This window comes from Pygoscelis adeliae, unplaced genomic scaffold (genome assembly GCF_000699105.1).
Source record: "Pygoscelis adeliae isolate BGI_AS28 unplaced genomic scaffold, ASM69910v1 Scaffold114, whole genome shotgun sequence".
In the NCBI taxonomy this organism is placed as follows: Eukaryota; Metazoa; Chordata; class Aves; order Sphenisciformes; family Spheniscidae; genus Pygoscelis; species Pygoscelis adeliae.
Window position 1 is genome coordinate 8,672 of NW_008824587.1, and position 11,302 is coordinate 19,973.

General features: G+C 43.1%; 2 protein-coding genes across 2 annotated transcripts in view; one reads left to right on the forward strand and one right to left on the reverse strand.

Moving 5' to 3' along the window:
* Nucleotides 1-5,631, forward strand: part of LHX6 (LIM homeobox 6) — an 11,713-nt gene extending 6,082 nt beyond the window's left edge. Inside the window, 4 exon segments of the mRNA XM_009322026.1 lie at nucleotides 1-2; nucleotides 4-46; nucleotides 1,818-2,507; nucleotides 2,715-5,631. The exon segment at nucleotides 1-2 is cut by the window's left edge and continues 47 nt beyond it. Coding sequence (XP_009320301.1) covers nucleotides 1-2; nucleotides 4-46; nucleotides 1,818-1,838 — 66 coding nt within the window. The 3' untranslated portion in view covers nucleotides 1,839-2,507; nucleotides 2,715-5,631.
* A 631-nt stretch (nucleotides 5,632-6,262) lies between these two features.
* MORN5 (MORN repeat containing 5) overlaps nucleotides 6,263-11,302 on the reverse strand; it is a 14,734-nt gene continuing 9,694 nt past the window's right edge. The window contains exon 4 of the mRNA XM_009322124.1: nucleotides 6,263-6,342. Within this exon, the coding sequence (XP_009320399.1) occupies nucleotides 6,263-6,342 (80 nt within the window). The remainder of the gene's footprint in view (nucleotides 6,343-11,302) is intronic.

Here is an 11,302-nt window from a genome sequence, read left to right on the forward strand (position 1 = left end):
CCTCAAAGCAGACATGGAAGGACCACTATCTAATAGGGGTGAGAAGGTAATTGTAGTCCCTGTTTCAGGCTTTGGGGCCAAACCTCAACTGTAGCAAAGATTTTTGTGTAACACCATTGCCACTGCCGTCTCTTGTCAGCATCACTGCTTCTCCATGATCTCTGGCAGCTGCTGCCCGCTCATGTGTCTTTTCTTAATTTTGGGGGCCTTAGATGGATGTACCAACTGTTGGTCAAAATGGCATTTGTTCTTCACTAAGTACCCCTCGTTGTTGTGATGTGCTGGGATTCACTGGAGGCTTTTGACATCCTCCTGCCTGAACTCCCCTCTGTGGTTTCTCCCCTTCCCGTGTGCAATGAGCTCCGTTCTCCTGCTCCGTTCCTCAGCTGTCTGCACGCGCTGTCAGTGCGAGCAGCGACTGGCTGTTAGCAATGGAGCAGGGGGGACCTTTAGCATGTGCTGACTTTCCAGTTTTCCATGAGTTAATAAGAAAGATTCATTTCTCGGGGATTCCAGTATTGCTTAAAAAAATAACAACTGGCTGTTACAATATCTGAAGTAGGAATGTTATTTCACAATGTCTGGCCAGGAAACATATTGCATATTGATATTTTTCTGTTCAGCACCTAAAGTAGCTGTCTGTTCTAACACACAGCTTATTTGGGGGCAAGACTTCTGAAACATGCTTAGGCTCGTAAGATTTTATTTAGGATCCCAATTTAAGTGGCTTCATTTTGAGGAAACACTGAGCCTTTAGGCAACTCTTACTGGTTTAAGCTTTGGTCTTTACTGTTAGAAGTTCTCAGCATCTCTTTTCAAATCTCTATTCAGTGCAGCAGCGGTAGCTTATTGAGCTCTGCTTCGATAAGCACAAGCAGGGGCACAGCGAAGTTACTTTTTCAGTCTAAATGCTACCATTTTGTCACGATAGCTGCACGGCAAGCTGGAGAGTTTTCAGAAAATATTATATAGTTCTGGTGCTGTCATTCAGAGAAACTTCACAGCAGCAAGTAGTTCCTGTGCTTTAAATGCAATTACTTGCTCGCAGCTGTTGCAGAACCGGGTTCTCAGGACACGGAGCTGCCCCCCAACCAGCTCCTTTTCCAAACAATCACTTGCACGTTTAATTCCTGAAATCCGAAGCAGCTTCCTTCTCCACATCCAAAATTTTTTAAAAGCAGTGATAGCTGAGATCCTGGGAAAACACATGTAAATGCTAAGTCTCTGTTTCCTTCTGCATGTGGGGCGCACACCCCCGCTCCTCTTGGGGTACCCAGCGCAGCAGCTGTGGGAGAAGCGAGTTGTGACCAGCTCAGTGGCTGCTTCCCCTGACTGGTGGCAAGGACAGACACTGTATTTGCAGAGCAGCAAGGTACAGTGGTTTGAGGGAAGCCTGTGATGATTAGCAAGTGAGGCGGATAGAGTAAGGACCGTTGGCAATGGTCTTCATTTTTCTTGGTAGCTGCTGTATCACAGAGCAAATAAATACTGGTTTCAGTGTGTTGCCCAGTATGATATAGTTTCACAGCTAAAGGTGTGCCCAGAGGTGCACCTCCCTCCCAGGCTGTGTGCTGCCACAGTGTCGTTACCTCCGCCTGTGCCTTCCCCCGCCGGCTCCGTTCCGTGGGCAGGGCTGGTGGCTCCTGGGCAGACAGTGGTTCCAGAGAGGGCTTTGTCCACGGGGAAGCGGCTGCCTGGGCGCCCGCTGCCGCAGCGGGGCACATGTCTCTTCTGCTGGTCCCTGGAAACACATTTCCACTGCGAGGGCTGTCTGCCTCTGAAAGCAGCTAACGCTCGATTCCCGTTTTTCCCGCTAGGTCATCCTCTTTCAGTACTGACTGCGCGAACTCTTCCTCATCTGCCCATGGCGCTACCAGCACCACTGCCCCTCAGCCGCTGAAACACAGCGTCCAGCCCAAGGCAACTGTTATCAGTCATGCAGGAGAAACTCAGATCCAGCATTCTCAGTTATTTCCATTGACCAGCACCTAACATCCACTATTTTTTCTCCAGCGACACTGTGTATGTGTGTGTTGAGTGCAGAGTTACATTTTTCACTTGTTTCTTGTGGACTTGTAGAATGACCGTGAGTCTCTCCAAGGCAATGCCAGACACAGTCAAAATTAGTGACTCTACTGTGCTTGCAAAACTTGCTCCCAAACCCATGGGACTATGAACAAACCAGAACATGCCGAGTCGCAGGGGGGGTCGATGATCACCTCTGAACACAAAGGAAGGAGGAATTTACGTGGTTTGGCCTGATTCTCTTTTTGCACCAGTGAAGCGCTGTCGGTTCCCGGACATCCCTCCTTATTTCCACTTGCATGTGTGAAAAATGAAATGGGCTTTTTTGGCTCAGCAACTCGATATATACACAGACCTTCCTGAGCCAAACTCGCAGGTAGCTGAGACTCCACTAAGTGGAAAACATGATGCCAGCTGGAAATAGGCAGTTTTTCTTCCTCCTCAAAGTGCTTTAGAATCACATGTCCTTTGATCACTCTAAGGTAAGTAAATCTTAGTGTTTTTCCCCCCGTTTTATAGGAGGGGAAACCGAGATGTCCTAAACCGAGAGGAACCGTTGGGGTTGGTGGCAGAGCCAGGTTTAGCACTCTGACTTGTTCTTAGAGCACTGAATATCTCTCTCCTCTCACAGCCATCTGCCAAATCTTCTTCGGTTTTTTTATTTTTTACTCTTGTTCTTTATTAACAAGCTACTTTATTTCCTTGGAATCATATTGGATCACAAATGGGTGATTTCAGAATGTATCTACACAAAACTCTCAGACACTCTGTACTCCGGGACTGGGAAATCCTCAATGGAAGCTGACCATAAATGCGTAGAAATGTTCTGCCCTGGTGTGGACCCAAGTTCAGTCAGTGGAAGCAGTGGGGTAGAAAACAGAGGCCAGCTAACAAGGCGAAAACAGCAGTAAGGCCAGGAGGAACAGTCGCTAGCTGAGTGGACAGAAACACGATGGCATATTCCTTTATCTGGCAGCGTCGCTCTGAGTCCCTCTGCCCTCCTGTTGTTCTCCCTTGCTGGAGTACGGCTGTTGCTCCCGCCAAGTCCTCGGACAAAGGCACAGCCCAGGAGGACTGCTGCCGGCGGGGCAGGCACCGCAGGGCTCATTGCAACAGCAAAGGAAGCGCTCAGCAGTCTGGCCACAAATCAGGAAAAAACCTCCGAAATGATCCTTCATTGACGGTAATAACAAAAAGTAAACAAGTAACCTTTGCCAGCCCTTCTCAGTTTGCACCGAGCCAAGAGCAGGTCTGTAATGAAACCTCTCTCCATGCAAGCGCACGGGTCTGTCTTGCTGCTAAGTGTCTGTGAGGCCACGTTTCCAAGAATGTGAAAGCCTACTATGAGCCACAGTTAGTGCGTAATATGACCGAACTGTGCCTGAGGAGCAGAAGACAGGAATCCATCCGTTACAGAACTTGTTTTCAATTTGAACTGTAGATACATGTGTGTTTCTCTCTGGGAGATCCTGGATCAATCATCTCCAACGTCGGCCAGGTGGGCAGCCATCCCACTGCTTTGGCCAGCCCCTGTTGCACACACAGCAAGCCTTCTCCTGCCCGTGCCCCCAGGCTCCGTGTGGCACCGATGGCCGGACACACGGCTCCAGCTAACCGTGAGGCACGCTCGCCGCTCTGCCCGCACGGGGAATGGCGTAAGGAGATGTGGATGTCTGCTGAGGTGGCCACCAAGCTCTCTTGGTTTGAGAAGTAACAGAGTACAAGCATGCATTGATATTTGTTGGAACGAATATATATGTATATATACACACATACCTCTGTGTGTGTACACGTGTGTGCGTATATATATATATATATTTAAAAAAATACAGAGAAACAGAGAGAGAGTGATGGTAATACCTTGGACAGTTAGGCCAGTATTCTGTCTAATTGCAGCCAGCAGCTAGCAGCTCTACCCCCAATTTAAAATAACATTTGAAAGGAGAGAGGAAATTAAGTCCGCAAAGTATTATTGTCACCTCCTGACGTGCGAATAACCATTTCCAGTGTGTAGCCAGGCAAGGCACTCCCGTACGCCTGGCCTGACTGGAACCACCGCTGCAGAAGCATCCCCTCGGGGAGGGGACGGTCACAAATTGCATCCGTTGCAGTCACTTTTCTCCTTGTCTGTAGCGAGGAGCGCAGGACGGGCGTTCCCTTTGTTGGCCGCTGGAGCGTTTGTAACTGCGAGGTCGAAGTGGATTGCTGCGTCCACACGCAATAGCCTTGAGGCGCTGGTGGTGGTCGGCAGGGTCACCGGCCCGACTTTCTTCTCCGCTTATGCTCACGCATCCTAATGACCGTTTAGTTGTGGAATTAGTGCCATAAATGAGTGGGTAGCTATTTCATTTAGGACTGAAGGAGAGTCTTCAGGCTGTAACTTGACCTGACATCCCACAGTACTTGAGATTTCCACAACTGTTCTGTTGAGGGAGAAAATGGTTTGATGCATTTCTCTTCTGTCTCGGCGGTGCAATGAAAGGGAAACTATTAAATATGTATCTGCTAAATATCAACTTAGTTACTGATCAAAAAAAACCCACTTGTGAAATGTACTGTATATCAACGTGTTTGTAACTGATACCACTGACAGGACCGGAGTGCAAAGCAGAGGGCCAAGGGAGCGTAGGTGCTTCTCTCCAGTGGAAGTGGACTCTCCACTACCCGTGGGGCGAACTGCCCCGCACAGACTGTGCTCCGGGGCGCTTTTCCCCCATAAGTAGCCAGGAGCAGCTTTGCTAATTCAGAAATCAGGCTCTGTTTATATTAAGCCCAAATTGTTTGCAAAAACTGGAAGCAATTCAGCTTGTGCAGTTTTAGAGCTAATTATGTGTATGGAAAATACTCAACTGTACCAAGAATGTAAGAAATCCTCTAATTTATTCAATACATTGTTTCACAACGTATTTCACACTGACTGTTGCCACTGAACCAAACCTTATCTCAGGTCATTTGCATTCATCTCCTGTCTGTAGATTAAAAAAAAAATAAAATTAAAATCATTCTCATTTTCTTAGTTTATTCGGTAATTGCCAAATGGGTTCTGGTGCAGCAATGCAGACTCCACGTACTAAACTTTTCCAGTTGCTATTTACAAAACCTTTTGCAGACAAAATGCAACAAAGATAGCCAGTGAAAGGCTTTTCCCTCAAGTTTAATAAGGTAACTAAATATGGCTAGGGTCTGAAAGTGGAATGGTTTACAGTTTTATTACCAATTATTTTTTTTCCGGCTGATGCTGGTTAACCCCAATGCCCAAGCTAAAGGTGCTTACACAACTTACTAGTTGGGACGGGGGAGTGGGAACCAATCCTGCACGACTATCAGTGATATATCTGTAGGATGCCAACTATAGACACATCAATTTTATTTCATCCGCCAATCATTTTGTTGTAGCATGTTGCAATTCTGCATGTCTTGGCTACAATGGTTAAAAAAAAAAATCTCTGAATGAGTGGACAGTCAAGACTAATATTTATTTTAAAAAAGTAAAACTAAATTGTAAGCACTTTTTTGTAAAACCAATGTCTGTTTTGTTACATACTTTTAATGTTGTGCTTTGTAAATGTCTTATTTGTGTAATAAATAAAGTTAATGCAAGTAGAAGTGCTGGCACTTACATCCAGAAAATGATGTAATTCCATTTTATTTTATTTTTAAATATTTTCTGGCTTACTAATCAAGCAGCAACCCACCCAGTTTTCCTCTTTTATTATTTTGTTAAACTCTGGCTTCAGGAGAGTTCAACAAACGTTCGTAGTAAATGGATATAATTTCCTAGTTAGCAAACCAGTCATTAAAGAATACCTCTGGTGTACATTATTACAATGATCAATCAATATCAAAGTACTGAGCAAAAAGAGAGGAAAGGAATTCACCAGGACAGCTAACTAAAATCTGGGAAAATAATGTTGATTAAGATGGATTTGAATGACTTCAACACTGAATCTGAGGCACTCTTTTTAACAAATTGTTTTCAGGCTTAATAATGTGTATATATACTACACTACACACCTCTCAGGAATATTATTGTGAGTACAGTCTGCTTTTTTCCCATGGCTTTTTCTCAGTATGACTGATTAAATGATTATTTCCATTTTTGTTTGTGCTGACAAAGATGACAAAAAGATTATATTCCTGTAGAGGGAAAGGGTGAGACAAATCCACGAGGACAAATTAGATTCATTGTGAATCAGATTACCTGCTTTGGAATATTATTGTCTAGCAAGAACTGTTTTCATGGTTTCGGTTTATGTTCAATTGTTTCATCCCAAGCTTTCCGGCAGGTCCGAATGATCCATTCATGCTCATCATCATCTGAAAGGGAGATAAAGAGAATGCCAAATATCACCATGGCCGATCTGCTCCTTGCATCAGTAGGGTCCAGCTCAAACAAGCAATTTTTCCTTTGAGAAATAAATCCATTTTTAGCCATTGGCATCTCTTAGAACACATTTTTTTGTTTCTTTAAAAGATTGTGTGCTGTTGTGTTGGAATTTGTCAAGGCAGGAGATACTGGATCTATGGCAATGACTCTGATTATTCATGTTTGACAAGATTAGCTTGGGCGGAACTATGAGATTTACACGTATATATTTGATTTTTTGACTTTTTGGCAGGAGACGTGCAGGAGATATGTTGAAACTATCAGAAATGAAGATGATACACATTTTTTAAATTCTATGTCTGCATTGCTTGTCGGTTTATGAAAAGTGAAGGTTAAGAAAAATCTATAGTCAAAACCTAGGTTCTTGTCTTCAAGCTTTTCTTTCAGTGCTGTTTTTGAAATGTACGTTATGACAGGTATCGATAAGCTGATATAATGGCTGATAGACGTATTTTAGACCTTCTTCTGTGTCCCTTGTTAGTATTCATGTCTGTCATATTTATTCTCAGAGCATAATGACAGTGTGGAAAGAAAAAAAAAAATCAAAGACAATGTAGAGAAAACCAACTGTCCAGCAAAGTTTGAATAGAAATTTTGCGTATGATTACAAAAAATTAGTTGGCAAATGTTAAGTTGTGGCTTCTTAATTCCAGGGATTTAAACGGTCTTGTCTCAAAAAACTGTTCTGCAGCCTTTACTTTTGTGTTTGTGTATGGGAAGAGAGATCTGTGTAGTAGACCAGGAAAAACAAACTTCAAAAAGCCTTGAAAAAAATCAAAGTATTACTTAAAACAATACCTGTATTTATTTTTATATAAATGAAATGTATTAGAGCTGCTTCTTGTGTTTACCACTGTCTTAACAAATTCATATTAGCTGCTTGTGATGTGTGTGTCTAACCTGCCTCCATCTAAATTTTAAGGGGTTTGTAGCAGCCCTTATTACCTGAAAGAATAGTTGATTGCAAGAAGGACGGAGCCAAGGGGGCTGTAGTCCCGGTATTGTGACCATCGCTTGGCATAGCACAGAGTCCCATTTATTTACACAGCCGCCCTGCACAGCCGAGTGCCCTGCTTAGGTAGGTCAGAACAGATCGAGAAGGAAGCATGTTGCTTGTAAGGAGTCAAGTTTTCATGGAGATCTTTTGACTGTGGAGTTGTACCTTTAAGTTAAAGCGGCATAGTGGCATTTGAAATGCAAAAGGTAGGAAGGTCCTGGGAATGAAGTTGTGCTAATCTAAGAAGTGAAAGTTCACAGAAGGGTATGTGACAAATTAGGTCTGATGCACAAATCTTCAAGCTTGGGAGTTAATCTCATCGATTGCAGTAGGTTTTGAATCAAGTCAGCTTTGTCTTTCCTTTTTTTCCTGCCTTTTTTTTTCGTGCTACCCTCCCCTTTTTCTCATTCCTGGCCGAGTGAGTTGAGTGCAGGCGTTCGCTTGTCCTAAGGTGCTGCTCACGTGCAGCTCTGTTGGCATCCTGGTAAAAGCAGGCTTAAGGAAAGCATGTGCCAAGGCATTTGTCCCTTGTCTGAACGGCAGCGCTCGTCCGCCACCCTCGACAACTAGAAAGGCCGGTGAATCACAGGAGGCTTTCCCTTGGAGCCTGCTCTCCAGTTTGCTCTTTGCATACAGTCACTGGTTTCCAGACAAAGTGCTGGCTTGTGCCTACTGACCCCCTTCTCATTTCCCACTCGAGGGTGCTGGCTTGCAGAAGCTCGGTTTTGGTGGCGAGCGCCCACCTCTGAGCAGCGCCCCAGTGACGGTGAATGGGTGGAGAACACACTTGTACTGCCATTGTTCCAACAGCTCAGCCTGTAGGCTTGCTTTAATGACTGAAAAATGGTTACCATTTGGATAGAATAGCTAAGTTCAGCTCTTTCTGCGTTTCACTGACATGATCTCTTTTTTATTCCCTATGCCTATGAATCAGTAGGTCCATAACAAAATATCCTGTTAATGGCACGTTTCTTATTCAGGTATAACTAGGAGAAAATAAATGCTGAAAAATATGCTAAAGGGAAATTAAAAAGATGAGCACTGAATCTTGCTTAAAGACCACGCAATCGTTACAGAGGCAGAGATTCCACTGAGGGCTGCAGCCGGAATGCAAATGTGGTCCTTAAGCTTTCTTAAAAACAACATCAAAGCCATAATCAATGTGCTGGCTTTTGTTCTATGCACTAGGTGTTCCAGCACGGTAACAACGTGATCACGTGAGCCTGGGCTATAACATATTGTCCAGCCTGGGTAGCTCTGTGATTTTAGCTGGAATCGCCTTAACTAAAAAAATAGTTTATCTGAGCTTGTAATAATTGCACAAAAATGAAACTTTTTCTATTTCTGCCCCGGTGAAGGAATAAACAAAACTTACACATGCGATACATCACCACCATCTAGCTCGTATTTGGGTACAGATATACGTGGCTCACCTGAGTACTAGAAATAATCAGCCTGCCTTCCTAGTGAGGAATCTACAGCACTCACTCAGCTGAGCATCAAGGGTGTAAGCACTAAGAAAGAAAGGCAGGTGCTAACTTGGCTTCATATAACAGGTTTCCAACATATCCTTGGTTTGCCTAGATTGTTTCCTTCTGCACTCTGGGTTTTCATGGTCTCCTAGGAAAGCACACAAGACAGGTTGCTCTAAGGATTTTAGCCTCCCCAGACCCGTCCCAAAATGTCTTGGTTCATACAGTGATCGGATCCCGTGCAAATTAAATACATGTTCATAAGCACTGCTTAGCTTGCATATAGTTTAGTCGGATGTAAAAACTGAATGAACTATATGAATTTCAACTTCGTATATGAAAAGGAAAAATAGATGTAATGACTCAGTATCCCAAAAAATAACCTAAAGCAAATCCCTAGAACTGCCATCCAACCCAGCGTACCGTGCTACTGGTCCTTGGTCTAGGTAAGGGGAAATGAAAGACTTGATCCAGCATAGTGAGAACCACAACCCCAGAGATGAGAATGGCTCCAGGGCTAGCTATGTGGGAAGAGGCAGGGAAATATTAGAATGTAAAGAGTTAAGCTATGGTAAAACATACTTTTGCTACACTAAAGAAGACTGGTTGATAATTACTGTAGTTTTAGGGCTATTTGAATCAGTGCAGCTGCAACCTCTTCAGTAGTAACCCCTGAAACAAGACAAACTGGGTTTATTGTACTGAACAAGTCTTAAAGCTCCTCCCTGATTGTTAGTAATTGGCAGCAATGGACTTAACAGCCTCTTGACTACCCTTTTTACACTCTACCTGACTGTGCAGCTAACAATTTAAATCACAGATGCCGATCCTTCTTTGTGGCAGCTGCTTGTTAACTACATGTTCCTCTTTTTCTGTCACTGGCTGCTTCCATAACCCTGCAACACCAGGGTTAGATTGGAGAATCACATTTCATCAATATTTAAAATGGAATTAAACCTTGAAGTTTGATTAATGCTACCAGATAGTGAGTTGTAATTACTATTTTGCAAATTGCAATTGTTTGAATATGTTAATATGATTGTCTAAGCACATCTTCACCTTCAGAAATAATTTTCCCTTTAAAAAAGATTTGAAAAAAACCAAACTCTTTAATCAGTGGTAAATTATCACCCTGTGCACAATTAGGTAGTATGGGGTTCTTCATGTTGTGTGCTGAATTCTGTGTCAGCATATTTATCTTTAAAAGTTTATCCATTTTTTTAGATTTTTGTCAGTAGAATAAACATTCATGGAACAGACTTTGCTGAAAGAGGACTAACCATGTTGATATTTGAAGGTAAAGAAAAAAAGCTTTGTCTGAAAATTTTATTGCAATCTGGTGTATCCCTGTTCAGTTAGTAAATGTTAACAAGTTATTTCTTCCAAAGTTAGTGAAATGTAATGATTATTATCGTGACATATCATTGAAATCTTGAAACGGAGAGACATAGCGAGAGATCTTAACGGATGAGCTGTTAGAATATATGTAAGTATTGACTGATTCTTTTGAATTATTTTCCCGTGTCTCCATCAAAAATGAGATCAGTTTTCTAGCGCCCACAAAATACATTTTGAATATTGCGGGTCAGATCCTCAGCCAGCTCAAACTGGGATAGCTTCTCTTTTATTTTTGTAATTAATTCAGGCTGTTTTCATTAAGCAGGCAGAGGCATACGGAGCCAACCCTGGTAGCCACCTGCACAACTGATCCCCAGAAACAGCATCTGCCCACAGTAGATGATTAACCAGGGGTGCAAGTCCTACTGATCTACTGTTGGACACTGTCTACACAGTCAACAGGTCAGTTTGGATAGAGTCTTTCTAGGCAAGTCAGACCCAACTAAATCTGTTGGTCGTACTGTGTTCCTGTAAATAGTCCATTTCAAAATTAGTTCTTCTCAACAAATACTGCTTTGCAAGTTTCTTCCTTGTTTTGGGTGGCTTTAGGGGAAGCTCCGAATACCAGCAAAATCCAAACAGGTGTCGGTCAAAAATGCTGCTGGGTGTACTCCACGGTGAGCTCAAACTGCAGCCCACTTAAATCAGTGGATTTCTGCTCAGCATCTCTGCAAAATGAAACCACTTGCCTAATTTTCAATGTTCAGTCTAAAAGTAGTGGCAGAAGAGACTCCCCCAACTACACACTCCAGATTTATCTCTCAACTGGGATTAGAAACAGCTGAAAAGTCAGGGTGGGCTTGCTTCAGGGTGCTTCCAAGGGATGACTTGAAAATACACTGTAATTTAGGTGCATTTAATCTTCCTATATTAAATGCATATTGCAAAGTTTAGAATTATTTGCTTCTAGCTATCGCGTTTCTGTGTTGCTTATGGAAACCTCAGCCGTGAGAGACTTCTTAGGACTCTGCATGCTTAGGTGTCTGCCATGATGCAGAGAGACAATACAGCAGTATTGTCGTG